The 20760-nt window shown below is 40.6% G+C and overlaps 1 protein-coding gene and 1 pseudogene across 2 annotated transcripts in view; one reads left to right on the forward strand and one right to left on the reverse strand.

The window, feature by feature from the left end:
* The window catches only part of TTN (titin), a 274055-nt gene that overhangs the window by 57251 nt on the left and 196044 nt on the right, over positions 1 to 20760 (forward strand). The window contains exons 46-52 of one of the 2 annotated variants that reach the window (XM_037044363.1): positions 15384 to 15662; positions 17424 to 17987; positions 18497 to 18778; positions 18879 to 19157; positions 19606 to 19884; positions 19983 to 20261; positions 20378 to 20665. In XM_037044363.1, the coding sequence (XP_036900258.1) occupies positions 15384 to 15662; positions 17424 to 17987; positions 18497 to 18778; positions 18879 to 19157; positions 19606 to 19884; positions 19983 to 20261; positions 20378 to 20665 (2250 nt within the window). Of the gene's footprint in view, positions 1 to 413; positions 7247 to 15383; positions 15663 to 17423; positions 17988 to 18496; positions 18779 to 18878; positions 19158 to 19605; positions 19885 to 19982; positions 20262 to 20377; positions 20666 to 20760 lie in introns of those variants that run through there. The other variant, XM_037044362.1, reaches the window with a different exon arrangement.
* Positions 10113 to 11454, reverse strand: LOC118985829 (cysteine and glycine-rich protein 2-like; annotated as a pseudogene).

Raw genomic sequence — 20760 nt, forward strand, 5'->3', positions numbered from 1 at the left:
CTCAAAAATAAAATCATTTAATCTACAATCAAAAGGATCAGAAAGGGCGTTTATTCCACTCTCTGCAAGTCAGGTAAGATTTCCCTCTTAGCCGTCAAAGGAACAAAGTTTTCCTGCTCTCAAAACAAATATGCACATGAACATGTTATTTTGAAATGCATTTTTGCTTGTTCAAGAAGAAATTTCAGCAGTTTGAAGAAAAGACCAGACAACGAACGATTTTCGTGTCAGAATGTTTTAAACAGAGCATGGTGTTGCGTTTATTCGAACAAATATGGTGAGTGAATTTTTTTATGGATTTGTGAGAATCTGTAGCATGCATTTCATTTCCTATTTTGCAATTTCATTTATTTTCAACTTTTTTGAATACTATGGAAAATAGTAAAATGCTTTATAATTTAATTTTCTTTCAGAAGTATTCTCTGAGGAGGAATCTGAACATTCCGAAAGAGAGACACGCGATGCCTTTTCAGATTCTGAAGACCGAGAGCACAGCTCCGTGGCTGCTAGAAGATATGCAAGTAGAATATCATCTACAAGCTCCTGGCCTGAGTATTTCAAGCCTTCTTTTACCCAAAAACTTACGTTTAAGTATGTTGTGGAGGGTGAGCGTGCTGTTTTTACATGCAGATTAATTGCCTGTCCAACTCCAGAAATGACTTGGTTTCACAACAATCGGCCTATCCCGACAGGTCTCCGACGGGTTATAAAAACTGAGAGTGATTTACATGATCACTCTTCCAGCTTAGAGATCCAAAGGGTCCAAGACAGAGATTCTGGAAGTTATAGATTGTTAGCAATTAATAGTGAAGGGTATGCTGAATCAACAGCATCACTGCTTGTTATCCAAAAAGGACAAGATGAGAAATATTTAGAATTTCTAAAAAGGGCAGCACAGGCACAGGAAGATGTGGAGACTGTAGATGAAAGGAGAGAGGACAGGGTGAAGGTTGACCTGAGGTTTACTGGTTCTCCCTTTAACAAAAAACAAGATGTGGAGCAAAGGGGAATGACGCGAACTATTCACTTCAAGATGGCAAGTCCTGGCAAGAAAACAGATTTTATGTATGATGAAGAATATTTAGAAAGTAAATCTGACATAAGAGGATGGCTTAATGTAGGTGAAAATTTCCTGGATGAGGAGACCAAAATGAAGTTGCAACGTTTACGAGAGGCTAGACAAATGTTACTGGAGAAAAAGAAATCATTTCTTTTAGACATGTCTTCTGAACTAAGCTCTAGAACTTTGAGAAGTGAAGCTAGTAATAAAGGTATTCTGTTCTCTAGAGAAGAAAGAAAAAGCAGGTCATGTTCTGATCTAGCTGAAAATAGAGATAACATAGAATATTCAACTGAGGATACTGTCCAAAATCCACATGCCCTTCCTAATCAGATGGATCAAAATATAGAATCTGGAGAATCTCCCACAAATTTTCCAACTACTGTTGATGAAGAAATTTTCCAGAAAGAAATAAGAATGAACCAAGAGGCATTTATAAGAGAAAGTCTACCAAAAGACTATGTATATGATAGAGTTCTAGCAAATGAGAATACCCAAGCAAAAAGACAGGTTGAAGAAATGATGACCAAAACTGAAATTGGAGAGTCATCTAAGTCTGTCACTAATGTATATAAGAACAAGGAAGTATATGCCAGTGAATCTTTTGGTATATCTACAAATATTAAAGAAAATGAAGAACTCAGTACTGAAAGAATAAGAAAGGGTGATTTGAGAGAATTACAGCACTCTACTTCCACAAGAGTTAGTGAATTTAAAACTGAACAGGAAGAAAAAACCACAGGGTTTTTTGAAAATTCTTTTCGAAAGTATCTGCCACGTTGTCCACCTTCGTTTCTCCAAGAAATTGAATCTCAAGAGGTTTGTGAAGGTGACAGTTGTAAATTTGTGTGTCACTTTCAAGGGCACCCTCAACCCATAGTTCTGTGGTATCACAACAATGTACCAATCCCACAAAACCAAGGCTTTGTCATTCACACATTGGAAAATTATTCAACTTTAACTTTTCCTTCTGTTCATCATCAAAGTGAAGGCTCTATCACCTGTGTGCTGTTTAACCAATATGGAACAGTAAAGACAACCGGTACCCTGAAAGTGACAGCAAAACAAAGGCATGGTGTCCAAGCCCAGAGAGTCCCAGTGCTGCATGACTACACTGACAAGAACGAAGAGTTGGCATTGGTGTTTGACCGAGCAGAAGACCTCCTTCCATCTTTCAGACAAGAGGGCCAAGCCAATCTCCATATATTACAAACTAACCCAGTGGTTCCTCCCTCTGAAGATGCAGAATTGCTTTCCTATCCTGTAGAAATTCAGGTAACATCAGCAACCCCTCCCCCAGAACAGGACAAAGAGTCAAGAGAATTGTTTTCATTTGAAGAGTTGGAATCTAAAGCAACACCTAGACATGAGGCCACACGGTCAACCAAACACAAATTTGTATTTTCATCTGATATTACTAATGAGCCACCAAAAGTGTTACAAGAAATGCCAAGGCATGCCTGGTGTAGAGAAGGGGATTTCATAGTACTGGAATGTTTACTCTCGGGTGAGCCAAAGCCTGTGGTAATGTGGTTTCAAAATGGAGTCCTCTTAACACAGAACCAAAAGTTTCAATTTGAAGAGGTGAATTGTAGCCACAGATTATATATTGATGATGTTGATATTCAAGATTCTGGAAAATATAAATGTGTTGCTAAAAACAATTCAGGAACAGCTGAGAGTGTTTCTTATCTCACAGTGGAACCTGTCACTCACAGGGAATATAGTCAATCAGAAAATATTGGAGGAATTTATGAAAACTATTCCAAAGATCAACAAATTCAGGGAGAATCTGTAAGGGCACATTTGTATGATTATCCAGCTGGTCCTTTTACTTCCCAATCTTATGTACAAGAATATTCTGTAAGAGAGTATTTTCAAGACCTTGAGACAACTGAGCAGATAGACCAGAAAGGCCATGTTCATTGTACATCCTCTAGAGAAAAACTACCCAGGTTTATGCAGGTTGCCTCTAGGTCCATAAAAACCAACAGGCTTATCAGGGCTGAACTCATACAATGTCAGGATGAATGGAAAGAAGAACATGTAGATAAAAAACCAAAGCTGCACCGAGCAGAGGGTACTGCTTACCCATTTGTTGATGATTTCGGTGAAGTCGAAATTAGGAAAGAGGTAAGAAATGGTTTTGGAAAACTTGGTGAACCAGAAAGGGTCTCTATGGGAGAATATGGCCAAAGTGACAATTTCTCGAATATCCAATCTGAGAAAACTTCTGATAGTTATGCTACAAAGGACCCATCTACCACTGAATATGAAGAGCCCCTTGCTGAAGAGAGGTGGTACCCAAGAAAAAAGGTGAAGCATAGAATCATCGCATTTGAAAAGTTACAACATGTAGAAAAAGGAGCTCTAGAGAAAAGACCTACCAAGAAATCATTTGTTAATCCTCCTCCGAAAAAGCCTGATGGCATTGACTTTCCATTAAATCAAAGAGAATCACAAGCAAGTAACCTAAAGGCAAATATGCATCAAACAGAGAAAATGTCTCCAGACACTGAACCAGATTCATCTAACATGGTAATGAATTTAAAGCTGCTTTCTTCTGAAGCTCATGAGGAATTGAAAGCCCAAGAAAGGGAACAATGGAAAGAAATAGGTCTTCTAGAGCAGTCTGTAGTTTCTGAAAGGGCTGCGTATGAAACCCCTACTATATTGGACCTAAAGCAGTTGCATTCTCAAATAGAAAATCCAGATTTAAAATTCCAAGAATTAGATAGTAGTCAACCAGAAGAAGCTTATTTTAAAATCCAACATCCTGCTTCCGAAACAACTGATGCTGAGAGCATTGTGTTTGATCTAAAACAAATGTATTCTCATATAGGACATCCAGTTAAGGAGTTCCAAGAAACTGGACAACAGTGGGAAATATCTTATAAAGAAGAAATTCCCAACCCTGACATACTACAATTTGATGCACAGAATACATCTAAAAGAGTGCAAAATGGCATATTTACTAATCAGGAAATTTCTTCCAGTCAGGACTGGATGGAGAGAAGCTGTGCTGATGAAAAGGACTTTTATTTGGAAAAAGAAGTCCAACAGATACAGGAACAAAATTTAGATATTTTAAACACCGATAGTTCTCTTAAATTATTTCCTGAAGAAATCCACAGCAAATCAGGTGCTCTACTTCAGACCTCATCTACAGATGTAGGAGAGCCTGATGTTTCTGAGAAAAAACATGCTTTAGAAAATGGAGATCAAAGTTTCATCTCGCTTTTGAAAAAGGCAGCGAGTGCAGAAAAGCTTTTGGAAGTTTGTGAAATGAAGGAAGGAGACACTTTGAAACCAGCGTTGGCATCATTTCAAAAGCAGGAGGTAGGGACCCAGGAATCTGCCAGCGGAATTCTGGGAGACCACAGAGGCAAGGTTCAGGAAGCAGACACACTCCACAGAAAGCTCTCCCTGAGCCAGTGCTTTCCATTCTTGATGACTGAGGAACAACAGAATCCAAGTGATATTTCTGAAGAAGAAAAACCGTACAAAGAAGTTCCAGTTCAAAATGAAACTTCTCTCTTCACTCCTGAAGAGGAAAAGATAGAAACTCATTATTCTAAAAATCTCCCTAAATTGGATGAGGCATATACAAAGGAAGGAACGGACTCTGAGTCCTCCCTAACACAATATTTGCTCGCTGCTGGAAAACATGAAGTTCCCGAAATGAAAGACACCAAAGACAAGGCAAAACTTGTCCAGGGTGAATCAATCACATCTATGCAGGTGGAAGAAGTAACTTTCAACACTGTGTATGAATATTACAACCAACAACAAGAATGCCTAGGTCGCCCATTTTCTCCCGAATCTGATATTTCCATTGATGTGGGAAGTATAAGCAGTGAAGAAATCTCTGAGTTAGATCAGTTTTATACCCCACCATCCTCTGTTGAACATTTTGAAACTCCAAAGTCTCCTGACTTATATTTTACTCCGTTAGATACAACTAAACAACCTTCAACCAGTTCAGGAGGTGAGACTGTTCAAAGAACCGAATCTTTAGAGGAAGTTGCTGAAAGGTACTCAACACCTTCAGAAGGTGAGATGACTCTGGAGAGATATTCCACACCCCCAGGGGAGACTCTGGAGAGATATTCCACACCCCCAGGGGAGACTCTGGAGAGATATTCCACACCCCCAGGGGAGACTCTGGAGAGATATTCCACACCCCCTGGGGAGACTCTGGAGAGGTATTCCACACCCCCAGGGGAGACTCTGGAGAGGTATTCCACACCCCCAGGGGAGACTCTGGAGAGATATTCCACACCCCCAGGGGAGACTCTGGAGAGATATTCCACACCCCCAGGGGAGACTCTAGAGAGATATTCTACACCTTCAGGAGGAGAAACCATCGAAAGATATTATATTCCTATTGGAGGACCAAACCCCACTGGAAATGTTAAAAGGTGCCCACCAAAAATAGAAAGGGAAGACAGTACACCAAATGAGCATTTCCATACGCCTACAGGAGAGCGGAGTTCAGGTTATGAAATATGGCGTTCTGATTCATTTGGCACGCCCAATGAAGCCATCGAACCAAAAGACAATGAAATGCCTCCATCTTTTATTGAACCTCTGACCAAAAGGAAGATATATGAAAATACAACATTAGGCTTCATTGTTGAAGTTGAGGGCATTCCAGTTCCTGGTGTGAAATGGTATAGAAACAAGTCTTTGCTAGAGCCAGGTGAAAGAATCAAGATAGAAAGGGTGGGTAACGTATGTTCTTTGCAAATTTCTAACATTCAGAAAGGAGAGGGGGGAGAGTACATGTGCCATGCTGTAAACATCGTAGGGGAAGCCAAGAGCTTTGCCAGTGTCGACATAGCACCCCAGAAAGAAAGAGTAGTGGCACTCCCACCCCCAGTAACACATCAGCATGTCATGGAGTTTGATTTGGAAAATGGTTCATCGTCGAGAACTCCTTCTCCTCAAGAAATCGTGTTGGAAGTTGAATTAAGTGAAAAGGATGTTAAAGAATTTGAGAAGCAAGTGAAAATAGTCACAGTTCCTGAATTTACTCCTGATCATAAAAGCATGATTGTGAGTCTAGATGTTCTTCCATCAAATGTAGCAGATCCGAATATGGCCTCAAGAGGGGAAGGAGACAAAGATTTAAAGATTGACTTAGAAGTATTTGAAATGCCTCCTCGTTTTATAATGCCTATTTGTGATTTTAAAGTTCCAGAAAGTTCCGACGCTGTGTTCAAATGTTCAGTCATAGGCATTCCCAGTCCCGAAGTTAAATGGTATAAAGAATACATGTGTATTGAGCCAGATAACATTAAATATGTGATTAGTGAAGAGAATGGAAGCCACACCCTTAGAATTCGAAATGTCTGCCTGTCTGATAGTGCCACATACAGGTGCAGAGCCGTGAACTGTGTAGGAGAGGCTCTCTGCCGGGGGGTTCTCACCATGGGAGATTCTGAGGTATTTGCTATGGTAACAAGGAGAAGTAAAGTGACTTTAAGCAGTTTGAGGGAAGAATTAGTCTTAAAGAGTAAATATTCAGGCAGCTTTTTCGAATTTCAGGTGGTGGAAGGGCCTCCCAGGTTCATCCAAGGCATTTCTGACTGTTACGCCCCTGTGGGCATGGCAGCGTATTTCCAGTGTTTAGTTCGTGGCTCTCCAAGACCCACAGTTTACTGGTACAAAGATGGGAAATTGCTGCAAGGAGCAAGGTTCAGTGCTGAGGAAAGTGGCATAGGGTTCCACAACTTGTTCATAACAAGCTTAGTGAGAGGGGACGAAGGTGAGTACAGGTGTGTGGCTACCAACCAGACAGGAATGGCCGAGACCTGTGCAGCACTCATCCTAATGTAAAGTTTCCGTGCACTGTTTTACTGCCTCAGTAATTATTACAATTATTCTGAGCGCTTTTATATTTCCCAAATTATACAGCTCTAACAAATTTCCAGATATGGCAAGTCTATTTAAATGCATTATTACATTGAAGACCCCTGAGAAAACAGTTTCTCCATGTGGACGTCTCGTATTTGTAATACATGTAAATATTCTGTTATTCATCACTGTGGAATCATCACTGTGTCAATTATGCTGTGAAAAATCAAGCACAATTAAATATTTATTTGGCTACCTAATTGTTTGTATTTCTACTTTGTCTTCATTTCTCCTCATCAAAGTGTTTTAGCAGAATGTATCCTCTTTCAGCAGATGAACTATACAGGCAAAGTGTGATGTGGAAGACCGCGTCAAATGACCACACGCAGACGAGTTGGTGAGGGAAAATCTCCTCTCTGCTCTGAGTATAAGTAGTTTTTGAAATTATAACTCTTTGCAGCCAAATTCATGCTTACTCACTTACTCAGGCTTAGAGTGCATTAAATAAAAAACAGAAATTGAAACCAGTGTTGCCCATTTGATAACTGACTATGTATTACCTGTTTGACATTATAACCTTAGTATATTTTTGGCTTTTGAAAATATTTTAATATTGATAACCCTCTTCTTAACTGTTTCAACTCTTGCTGGTTTTGAAGATGCTCTCTGGATAGAGTTCATCTGGACACTTGAATGTCCACAATCTGCAGGTTTTACACAATCTGAAGACTGTGTAAATGCAGATCTTTCCACTTTGGGAAAGATCTCGTTTTCTCAGTTTTCAAGATGACATCAAATGTAAAATTAAGTGTTAATTTAACATTTGCCTGGGGAAAAAAGAAACTACCATGTTATCTTTATATAGAGATTTTAAACTCTAGTACAATGTCAGAATCTCTAAAATTAGGAAAAAGATGGTAGAACATTTTTAGAATTCAAGCAATATGGTAATTTGTATTTGTATATAACAAGATAATAAGCATTCCTGTCATTTTCACTGAATTTCATTTTTAAAACTAAAAGTTAATAAGCATTCAAATTCAAGACTTATATGTTTCTAAAGTGACATTTTTTGTTGAAAATTAAAATTAAAATAAATTCTCAAAATCCTTAGCATTGTACCTATGTACCAATGTGAACCTAAATCTTCTCATATAAATTATAATAAATATAGGGGAAGTTCATTTTTTATCTGAAAATGAGGGATTGGACCAGAAGTCCTAAGAGGTGATCACTCAGTGCTATGTGTCATCCCTGTGGTAACTTTTCTTCACATGATTTAGAATAAATCTTAATTGTGCAACAGATGAGAGAAATGATAGAATGTAGTAATGAAATGATGACTCTTTCCTCCCTTCAACTCTTAAATTACTCCCTGTTGCCTAACACCTGTGTTCATCCCCTGCATTGAGCAATTTTTAAGTGCCATGACTGAAGTAAACATTAATTTTAACTGTAAAAAATTAAACATTTAATTTAAATCTAAGTTTCTAAAGAATTTGTACAACCAAGCATGTTTACTACATTTCTTTCATTGTATTGCCTTTTTATTCCCACATGGGAATTTCCTAAGAGCGTCCCAAAGTAAACAAGCAGTTAAGGACATGTGGGGAAAGTAGACAGAGCAGTCAGGCTTATACCCTCATCTCCACACCCCGGACACATTCATTTTACTTGCTTTGAGTCACCGTCGCTTGTCAAGATAGATATGCTCTTGTGGAGCAATCTATTCTATTTCAACCAGTGAGTACACATTATCTGTGATAAGTAGTTATATGTAACGGAATCTATCACGTCCTGAATCCCTGAAATAAAACTAATCTGATGCATACATAGCCATCAAGTAAGAGTGAGTAATTATTTATTCTACTCTCAGTCGCATGATGGTGATTTAAGTAAATTAGAAATTCAAGTCATGACAAACATAACAAGCACGTATTACCCAAATATTACAGAGCATAGATGAAAACAGTTCAAAAACTGTTTCTTAAAAAAAAAGAGAGAAAAAAAGGTTTTAATGCCTTATTGGATTTTCAGGAAGTGCTGAAAAATACACATTTATTCACATAAGGAAGGCTTCATGTGATTTTGGTCATTAGAATTCTGTTAGTCTCAAATGCATTAAACTGGAGGATATGCAGCATAACAATGACTGGATAAAGAAAATTAAGCTTGGCCCACACTTGGCTTATTTATTAATTATTGAAATTTTCAAATTTTCTGACTCAATGGCATATAACTCAAAAGCCTGAAATATTCATTTCTCTGGTGCTGGGTAAAGAATTCATTTATTACATAGTCAAATAGACATAATTATTAGCTGCTACAACTACATGTATTTTTATCCACATCTTCTGTGTTTCAGCACATTTGGATTTTATTCACCCTTTTTTTATGGTCAATACATGATATTTAGAATTAAGGGAAACTGCGTCACCATATTAGTGAGGGGCGGGGGGGTATGTGCACTACACGGCCAGCCATTCCCTTCCCAGATATTTCGGCAGTGCTAGCAAAGGGGAAGCCGACATGAGGAATACATTGCGGGTTAAATGCGGAGTGAAGCGGTCACCATTAGTATGTGAAGTTAATCGGCGATTTTATGGCTACCAAGTAAAACAGTAAATAACTGAGTGGGTATTTTACGTGCTGTCGCTAAGTTTTGCCAGTACATGTGTAGGTGGCAAATGCTAGAGTCCTGCCTTATAAATGCTAGCACAGTAGAGCCGAAAGGAGTTATGTTACGAGACTGTTCCGTGTGATGTGAGTGGAGTGAACTACTAAGATAACAAAACTGCTTTTGAGTAAGGCAACAAAACTACTACTTATGTTCTACAGACGTAACAGGTTTAATGAAAAATCTAATTCCTGATGTCAAATTACACAACTTTCATTCGGTCATGCGTGATTCTGTTTAAAGAGTTTCTGTTATTCGCTGCTTTGTTTTTCTCTTCAGTAATGTTGTACATGTATTTCTTGCACAATAAAATACAATCAAGGGTTTTTTTTCAACTGAAGTTTTATTTAAAGTGTGAAAGAAATGGTCCTTGAAAATGCTTATGAATAGAGCAAAAGGACACGGACTCTCTACCAAGAAGTCAGCCAGCCGGTTCAGGGGCAGGCTGCCGTACAGTACTGCAGTGCCAGTAGGGTTTCATAGTAGTTTAGTGTCCTGGTGCCTGTGCCCAGGTTATGTAGAGATTCTCAGTGTGCAATCTTTGTTCTGTGTTTACACCTCCACTGAACGTGAACAAAGGCTCCTGCTTGTGGACCATAGCCAAATCCATTGGGCCCAAAGTTCTTTGCATAGCATCCTTTACAATAGGTGTCTCCTTCTTTCTCATCCAGGGTTGTTGATTTCTTCCCACACTTGGCACACTGGAACAGCTTTTGTGCCCAGGCTTTCCAGCTGCGGTCTTCTCAGCAGCATTAATAGAATTCACACATCTGGGACTCTTCTCAGCACCTCTGCATTTCTGAGCTAATTTGCAGCTGGTTGGATTTGTTGCAAGTGTGTGAGGCTGAACACTCTTGGGCTTGATACTGAGTCTCCTGCCCCATCCATGTTGAGCATGCCAAGGCCCTGGCCTTTGGGCCCATGCTCTTTATTTTTTTAGCTTAAACAACAGACATGTATTTCTCGTAGTTATGGAACCTGGGAAGTCTGAGATGATCAGAGTAGCAGTATGCAACATGGTCAGGTTCTGGCTTGTAGATAGTTGCCTTCTTGCTGTGTCCTTAAGTGATGGAGAGAGAGTTCTAGTCTCTCCCTCTGCTTATAGCAACCCATACTTCTTTCCATGACGAGATATGCAGTAAACCTCTTCATCATGACTTGTCACTGTGGTACTATCTGCAGAGTTTCTGCATACACAGAAAGCAGCAGCAGCAGAAGCTTGCAGCACCACACTGCCCCTCTTACACACGATACACAGTCCTCCCACAGGCCACATGCGTGTTCTTACCTCCCCAAAGGGCCACTTGCTTGGGAGGCAGGGCCGTGCACCGAGGGCAGAGCTAAGGGGGCTGCAGGCTTTGGGATGGTGAGGGGAGTCAGGAGCCACAATCAGTGTNCCTTAAGTGATGGAGAGAGAGTTCTAGTCTCTCCCTCTGCTTATAGCAACCCATACTTCTTTCCATAACGAGATATGCAGTAAACCTCTTCATCATGACTTGTCACTGTGGTACTATCTGCAGAGTTTCTGCATACACAGAAAGCAGCAGCAGCAGAAGCTTGCAGCACCACACTGCCCCTCTTACACATGATACACAGTCCTCCCACAGGCCACATGCGTGTTCTTACCTCCCCAAAGGGCCACTTGCTTGGGAGGCAGGGCCGTGCACCGAGGGCAGAGCTAAGGGGGCTGCAGGCTTTGGGATGGTGAGGGGAGTCAGGAGCCACAATCAGTGTTTTAATGTTGGAGTTGTTTTCTCTCATTTCTAATTCTCCCATTGTCTTGACTAACTTGAGTTAACATACATCTTATTACCAAAGTGGGGCAGCAGTTCACACAGGCCAAAAAGAAGGCTTGCATTCTAGTGACTGTGAGCAGTAGTTCTCCTACAAATTCGGACTAAACATTCCCTGCGGCCCTTGTTTAGACTAATGGCTTCAGTTTATAAGCAGTAACTAGAATACAGATGGTCTATTTTGAAAAGAATGAATCTTCAATTTGATAATGAGGATATTTTTAAACTCAAAAAATATTTATATAAATAATAATTCTGGGTCTTTTATGAAATTGATTTAAATAACCCTGCATTCTTTTATTACAATATTTAGCCAGCAGTTTTTCAGACTTTAGAGTTGGGGTTATATCACCAAAAATTCATAAGAACATCTTTAAAATTTATAAACTGTGACATGAATGAAGTGAATTGAAAGCTGCATTAGTATACTATTTATAATCGCATAATGTGACATAATAAACTAAAGTTTAAGCCTTAGAAATGTCCTTTTTGATAAGTTAATCTCAGGATAATCTAATGATTCCAGGAATAAAGCAGAAGAAGGCCATCAATTGGTATGCAATTTTTTACTTTTATTTTTTTTGTTAAATAAAATTGCTGCTGAAAATAATCACTTTTCCCCACACAGAGTTTTCTAGTTATCTTCTGTCTGCTGGTGAAGAAGGACTCCAAACCGATAGCTCTGACCTTCAGTTATCTCAAAGAAGTGAAACACTTGAACTTTTGTCTGAACCTCCAGTTCATTCAACTAAGCTTGATTCGCCAAAGCAAGGCAGTGTCCCAGTTTTTACCAAAGAAGTGTCAGGTGCTGAAATAAGCGTAGGGGATTTGGCTAAGCTGTCTGTTACTGTCACTGGCATTCCCAAGCCTAAAATTCAGTGGTTCTTTAATGGAGTACTGTTAACGCCTTCTGCTGACTACAAATTTGTTTTTGACGGTAATGATCACAGCTTGATCATTCTGTTCACAAAATTTGAAGATGAGGGAGAGTATTCGTGTGTCGCCAGTAATGAATATGGGCAGACGATCTGCAGTGCTTATCTAAAAGTAAACTCCAAAAGAGAGGGGCACAAGGAGAGTGAACCAGCACTGGAGAAACCTCTGGAAAAGCTTGAAGGTCCTTGTCCTCCTTACTTCCTTAAGGAGTTAAAACCAATTCAGTGTGCCCAGGGGCTCCCTGCCATCTTCGAGTACGTGGTGCTCGGACAGCCTGCACCCACTGTTTTGTGGTTCAAAGAAAACAAGCAGCTTCACACCAATGTTTATTACACTATCATTCATAATCCTGATGGCTCTGGGACGTTCATTGTCAACGACCCTCAGGGGGAGGATAGTGGCCTCTATGTCTGTAAAGCAGAGAACGTGTGGGGCGAGTCCACCTGTGCTGCGGAGCTGCTTGTGCTTCTGGAAGCCACAGACGTGACAGATGCAGCCTGCAAAGCGAAGTCCACCCCGGAGGCTCCTCAAGATTTTCCACAGATGTCGCCAGAGGGCCCTGCAGCTGAACCATTTGACTCGGAGCCAGAAATTGCAGCTTTTGTGAAGGATACCGTTTTGAAAGCTGCTTTCGTTGCAGAAGAAAAACAGCAGCTTTCTATGGAGCCTCTTAAAACCAACCAGACCCTCCCCAAAGAAGATATTCTAATGCTTCAGGAGTCACAGGCGGTTCAATCAGATACTGAAAGAAATCTCTCAAATGTCATTTCCATGGAAGAAGCTAGTTCATTAACAGGCAAGCCTCTGAAAACTTTATTAGCTGAACCTGAAGGGAATTATCCACTGTTTTCAAAAGAAGAACCTCCAACCCATTCATATCCAGCCTCTGTGGCAAAGGAAGTACTTTTGCCCAAAGAAAAGACAGTACCTTCAGTGGACAAAGAGCAAATAGGGCCTCTTCAAAAGCAAGAGGCACAAAGTGCTGTCATCATGAGTCAGAGCTTAGCTGAGGGACATGTGGAAAGTTTTGAGGGTCCTGACATTGTGGTCTCTGAGGCAAACCGTGAGCCCCAGTTCCCTTCAGAACACACCTGCACAGAGGAGGGAGGAATTCTGATGGAAAGTGCAGCTCAACTGGAAAGCACAGCTCAAGATTTTGGGGCCAGGACCGAGGAGAGCAAGTCCTTAAGTTTTCCACTAGCGTGTGAGGAAAAACAGGTGCTGCTCAAAGAACAGCATTCGGAGAACTTGGCAATGCCTCCTGACCAAACCACTGAGTATAAGGAAGAGCCTGTGGTGATAAAGGGGGTACAGGAAGTGCAGGGATGTGACCTTCTTTCTAAGGAAAGTTTGCTTTCTGGTATGCCAGAGGAGCAAAGATTAAACCTGAAAACTCAAATCCGCAGGGCTTTGCAAACAGCAGTGGCCTGCGAGCAAACAAGTCTTTTCTCTGAGTGGTTAAGAAATATTGAAAAGGTGGAGGTCAAGGCCATAAACTTTGCCCAAGAGCCCAAATGCATTTTGTGCACCTACCTTATTACCTCAGTGAAGTCTGTAACAGAAGAATTGACCATTGCTATTGAAGGCATTGATCCTCAAATGGCTGACCTGAAAACTGAATTTAAGGATGCTCTGTGCTCTATTATATGTGAGGAAATAAACATCTTAACAGCTGAGGATCCTAGAATTCAGAAAGGAGCCAAAACAGGCTTGCAGGAAGAAATGGCTTCTTTTTCAGACTCACAGAAGGTTGAAGCAGTCACTGAACCAGACACTGAATCTAAATATTTTGTCTCGGCAGAGGAGGTCAGTTATTTTAATGTGGAAAGTCAGGTCAAAGTTGCAGATGCAACTCTCACTGATGCGATTGCTACAGCTGCTACATCTGATGAAAAGCAGGATGAGGTGCCAAAACCATCTGAGGAAAAAGACAGGCCCTCTGAAAGTGGCTCTGAGAAGGTTGGGCTAGGAGAGATACAGGAAGCTGAAGGTAGCTTAGTCAAAGAGGGTGCTCCTGTTATTCATGCACCCTTGGTGGACACTTTTGCTGAGGAAGGTGACATTGTAAACCTCACATCGTCCATAACAAATGCCAAAGAGGTACATTGGTATTTTGAGGGTAAACTGGTGCCTTCAGATGAAAAGTTCAAGTGTTTCCAAGATCAGAATACATATACGCTAGTAATCGACAAAGTAAATATAGAAGAACATCAAGGAGCGTATACCTGCGAGGCCTTGAATGACCACGGAAAAACAGCAACTTCGGCAAACCTCACTGTGGTCAAAAGAGGTTGGAGTTTAAGGATTAAGTAGATCAAGCTCTAACATTCACTGGATTGTAATGAGTTAGGTTTCATCACCGAATTTTCACTTACCTGCCAGAGTGTGGTTGTAAGAATGAAGTCATGGACATAATCATGGTTATTAATGCTTTTCCTTTTCCCTTCCTGCCTTACTGGATAATATGGCATATCTACATTATTATTTATTTTTAAAATAAGACATGTTTTCATATGTTTTGCAATACCAATATAGGCTTCTTAGTTTATTTTTGTATGAAAATACTTTAGTAACATGTAATAAAAACCTGTCAGTGAACACCAAGCTACTCCAAAATTGCCAGTCTCATCCCTAAATTCAAAATAACCATGATTAACTGTCCAGTTATGTTTCTTATTTCTTTTCCTCGTTTGCTGTTGTACCACGTATCACTTTATACAGTAGACCTCGTTTTGTCACATTATTCCCCGTGTTTCCAGTCAGCACGGTATATCGAAACAATATACCATGTTGTTATGCATGTAATCCAGTACCATCACATTTTAATAATTTTTTCACAATTCACTGCAAAATAATGATTGAATATGTTGAAAGCTGCATTGTTCCTTTTGCCTTCATTGATCTTTCTCATTTTCCAGTCACTTGTGTAAGTGCTGCAATCTGTTTCACCAATTTCAACTGTTTCTACTTCATTAACAGAAACACAAATTAGGAGGAAAAGGAAAAGGTGGTGCCCGTGATAAGGAAGGATGCTAACAGACTCTGCTTCCCTTTGCAGCTGCCCCCGTGATCAAGAGGAGAATAGAGCCCCTTGAAGTGGCTCTGGGCCATCTAGCCAAGTTCACCTGTGAGATCCAAAGTGCCCCCAATGTCCAGTTCCAGTGGTTTAAAGAGGGCCGAGAAATTTACGAGAGTGACAAGTGTTCAATTCGATCTTCAAATTACGTCTCCAGCCTGGAGATCCTGAGAACCCAGGTTGTCGACTGCGGCGAGTACACCTGCAAAGCGTCCAATGAGTACGGCAGCGTCAGCTGTACAGCCACACTCACTGTGACAGGTAAATGCCAAATGCCAAGTCAGACGTTATCCTCTCATTTCACACTGTTGCCTGGTTTGCTTCTCATGCAGGTGCAGGAAGTACTTGTTCTACCAACGGGAGAGACCGGTAGCTGAGACGGGAACATGGTACCATGGTGGCTAGAAACTGCAGGACCTCTGTGGGGAGAGAAACCATTATTTAGTCGTACTTATCCCAATAGCTAAAGAAAACATAAAAGTTACTTATTATTTTGAGAAAAAAAGTTAAGGAATCAAACGAGCAGTGGCTCCTGAAAGTTTGGTTGTGAGGGGTTCTATTTTGTTTGCTTTTTTGTCCTCTCTTTAAAAAAAATGACTAACTTGGTGGATATACCTTGGGTAAGTGCAAATGGTTCGGCCCTTAATCTAAAAATGCTGGGACCACCAAAAATTTGAGTGGCACTGAAAAATATAAAATATCCCAATGCATTTAATAATTTGAATCCTGTTAACCAATTAAGAACAGAATTACAAACTGAGAATCACCAGAGCAGAAGACTAAAATTAAACAAATTCTAATGTGAAACACAGACCCAAAGCAGAGCTGTAAACAAGGCTTCTCAGCCTAGGCCTTATTCCTAACTTAGAATAAGAGAAACTATGCAAATATTCTGTTCCCAATATCTTCACTGACACACAGGATGACATGAGTAGTTAACACTCATCAGGTGTTTGAATTCCCTCATCAGAAAAGAACTTAGTAGCTTTTTCCTTCTTTCTCTCTCTCTCTCCTTCCCTCTCCCCTCCCCAAGGGAAAGTATGAACTGTGGTTTAGGGTCAGGGGAGCAGTGTGGCCTGTGTTGTGGAGAGAAGCCATGCACCACTGGCAGGGCGGGATGGACCCCTGGCCTTCTTTTCTAATGGGAACGTGAAGGGGAAGGCAAATGCAGCATGTCTATTTGACTCGCAAAAAGTCAGAGTTCCCGTAGCTTCCTTTCTCATACAACTTCTTCACAGATCAGGAACTCTGAAACTCAGGCCCATGATGACCCCACCCGTGGTTTTCACTTTGTGATCAAAGTCTCCGTGTGACCAGGTGCATGGCTTTAATCTTAGTGACACGTTGGAAAATGTCTTTACCCAAATCAGGCCAATTGAGTAATGGGACTAATGCCTAAACTTCCAATAAGAAAAGGGAAGGAGGATGGCTTTTCAAAGACTGAAAAGAGAGATCCCTAAAGGCTTCCTTCAAAATGCAGAGTGGAAATGGGAAATCACCACTATAAAGGCTTTTGCAAGTTTGAAATGACTTTGGGGTTGCTTTAAAGCTGAGCCATTTAAGGATTTGCTGGTGGTTGACATGAGGGTTAGGGAGTCTTGACAAAAGTAGTCAAACTTTTTACCACTTAATATTTTTCTACTCTTCAAGAAGTCAGTACATTTTTATCTTCCTTATACAGTCTTCCAATTAGCCAGAGTTAAAGTATCAGCTTAATTGCTTATCAAATAATTCAAGCAGTTAATCAGCCATTACAATGGACAATTGTTTAGCGATAGTAAGTTAATGTTGCTCAGTAAAGGGACATTTGTTCTTTCCTTTGACAGAGACACTTAAAATGCTCCTCTATAAAGAATACTCTCATTTCTTTTGACAAACATATTTGTGTTATTAATACAATGCCCTCTTTTAAGTAACGTCTCATGTCTGTCTAAAAATACCTTTATTTCTTACTTGGAATGTGCAATTACAGCAAGAGCTTTGGTGGGGACAAAACATAATGCTGAATAAATTTTTTTGCAGAGGCATATCCGCCAACCTTTTTCTCCAGACCTAAGTCCGTCACAACTTTTGTGGGTAAGACAGCCAAGTTCCTCTGCACGGTGACAGGGACTCCCGTGATTGAAACCATCTGGCAGAAAGACGGGGCCGCACTGTCACCTTCCCCTAACCGCAAGATTGCAGATGCAGACAACAAACACAGTTTAGAGCTCTCAAATCTTACCATTCAGGATAGAGGAGTTTACTCTTGTAAGGCTTCTAACAAGTTTGGAGCCGACATCTGCCAAGCCGAGTTGATCATAATTGACAAACCACATATCGTTAAAGAATTAGAGCCTGTGCAATCAGCTATCAATAAGAAGATCCACCTTGAATGCCAAGTAGACGAAGACAGAAAAGTCACTGTGACGTGGCATAAAGATGGGCAAAAACTCCCAGCTGGAAAAGATTTTAAGATTGATTTTGAAGACAAAATAGCATCTCTTGAGATCCCCCTTGCCAAACTCAAAGATTCAGGAACCTATGTTTGCACAGCTTCAAATGAGGCTGGAAGCAGCTCTTCGTCGGCCACAGTAACGGTCAGAGGTAAGAAATGTGCGAGTTTTATTTTCCACTTCCTCCTACGAAAGGATGCCTTAGTATAAAAACCGTCACCCAACAATGCAGTCAGGCCATTTGGTGATTAAAATAATGTCATCTAAGCAAACCTTTTGGTTTGGGGAAATCCTGGCATTGTGTGATTATATTTTTTCAATCTTCTTCAGAATTTACTTACTTTTATTCTTTTAAAACTATCTGCTATTAACAAATCTTGCTTAAAATTTCTTCTAAAAACTTCAAGTGTCTAGGAAATCCCCTTTGTGTAAGTAGTGTGCTTGTTTTTGGTTCTGTTTGTTTGTTTGTTTGTTAATCAAGAGACTGGGTAAGTATTTTAGAATCATGGAAATCTATTGAAAGCACCAGACCCTTTTCAGAAATTTCATGTAGATATTTTATGTGTATTATGTCTTTCTGTTGCACATGTCTGCTTATCTTTTGTGGAGTTTGTGCCTCAGACATGTTTTACATTCTCTTTTCTTATTAACTTCACGTAGAGCCACCATCCTTCGTGAAGAAGGTGGATCCCTCTTATTTAATGCTCCCTGGTGAATCAGCTCGCCTCCACTGCAGGCTGAAAGGCTCACCTGTGATTCAGGTGACTTGGTTTAAAAATAACAAAGAGCTCCATGAGAGTAACACAATCCGAATGTCTTTCGTCAATTCGGAGGCTGTGCTTGATATCACCAATGTAAAAGTGGAAGACAGTGGGAGTTACTCCTGCGAAGCGGTGAATGACGTAGGCAGTGACAGCTGCGGTGCTGAAATCGTCATCAAAGGTTTGTGTACTCGCTTACCGTCCATTGTTTTCCCGAGAAAAGATTTCCTTTTTCTTCGCTCGTGACACATGACTTAAACAATGCTTTCCTGCTTTCGTAGAACCTCCTTCTTTCGTCAAAACTCTTGAGCCAGCAGATATAGTGAGAGGGACAAACGCCCTCCTTCAGTGTGAAATCTCAGGCACGGGGCCATTTGAAGTTAGCTGGTTCAAAGACAAGAAGCAAATTCGAAGTAGCAAGAAGTACAGGTTGTTTTCTCAGAAGTCTCTTGTGTGTCTGGAGATCTTTTCCTTTAATAGCGCCGACGTTGGTGACTATGAATGTGTTGTTGCTAACGAAGTTGGGAAGTGTGGCTGCAGCGCAACACATTTGTTGAAAGGTTAGTTTTTTGAAAAACTGGTATCTCTTTAACAAATTGTGCAAATAGCTTTCTTAACCGTGGGAGGAAAACTGGTACTTTTCTTCTCCTCCTCCTACGCTTTCAAAATATATAGGTTTTGCCTTTGGTTTGACCTGGGACCTTGGGGGCAAAGTTGGTGACCTTCATCCAGTGTTAATCCCAAAGATCAGTGTAAATATTTACTCTCTGACAACAAAAATGAAGTATATGAAAAACCATTTATCAGCTGATAACCATGTGTCTTCTATGCTTCTTTCTCTTAGATCTGTAATTCCTCTTAAATTTTATTTCTTCTTCTCACTAACCAACACTGTGGGAGAGCAGTACTGGGCAAGAGAAATGTAACCTAGATGGAACACTTACATATATACCACGTTGAAAGTGTCTGGGAATTGACAAGTTTCATATGCTGTCTTTCTTTGACTAGAACCACCAACCTTTGTAAAGAAAGTAGATGACTTTACTGCACTAGCAGGACAGACTGTTACCTTACAAGCCGCTGTGAGAGGGTCAGAGCCCATTTCCGTCACATGGATGAAAGGACAAGAGATCCTTAAAGAAGATGGAAAAATCAAAATGAGCTTCTCCAATGGTGTTGCGGTCTTGATAATCCCCGATGTTCAGATTGGTTGGGGTGGCCAGTACACGTGCCTGGCAGAAAATGAGGCCGGGAGCCAAACGTCCATTGGGGAATTAATAGTTAAAGGTTCGTGTAGGAACATTTTTTAACTTTGAATCAATATTTCCTTCACAATGAAACCCTCATACACATCTTGGAATTCTAACTATTTAATACCATTATAGAACCTGCCAAAATTGTTGAGAGAGCAGAACTGATCCAGGTGACTGCAGGGGACCCCGCCACACTGGAGTACACAGTCACAGGCACCCCAGATCTCAAGCCCAAATGGTACAAAGATGGGAGACCTTTGGTGGCCAGCAAAAAGTATCGAATAAGTTTTAAAAACAATGTCGCCCAACTCAAATTTTATTCAGCTGAGCTGCACGATAGTGGCCAGTACACATTTGAAATTTCCAATGAAGTGGGCAGCAGCTCCTGTGAGACAACGTTCACGGTGTTAGGTCGGTATCTCTGGAAATCTGGGCTACGTGTTTCTTTGAAAACCAACAAAGTCAAAAATAAAATTACGAGCACTTTTCCATATTGATCTTTCTTTCCCTTCTTGTGCCACGAACAGATCGAGACATTGCTCCATTTTTCACCAAACCCCTACGCAATGTGGATAGTGTTGTCAGCGGCACCTGCAGGCTGGACTGCAAAATCGCTGGCTCCCTCCCAATGAGGGTGTCCTGGTTTAAGGATGGGAAAGAAATAGCTTCTTCTGACAGATACAGAATAGCATTTGTGGAAGGCACAGCCTCTTTGGAGATCAGCAGAATAGACATGAATGACGCAGGGAATTTCACCTGTCGAGCCACAAATTCCGTGGGAAGCAAAGACAGCAGTGGAGCCCTGATTGTGCAAGGTTGGATGAAGACTTTGCATTTCATTCCTACTGTACATCATGTTCACATTAAAACTTCTTCCCTTAGATCGCGCCTGTTAACTCTTTGACATTCT

This window comes from Sturnira hondurensis, unplaced genomic scaffold, assembly GCF_014824575.4.
Source record: "Sturnira hondurensis isolate 20B ecotype Veracruz unplaced genomic scaffold, ASM1482457v3 Scaffold0004136, whole genome shotgun sequence".
Taxonomy (NCBI): Eukaryota; Metazoa; Chordata; class Mammalia; order Chiroptera; family Phyllostomidae; genus Sturnira; species Sturnira hondurensis.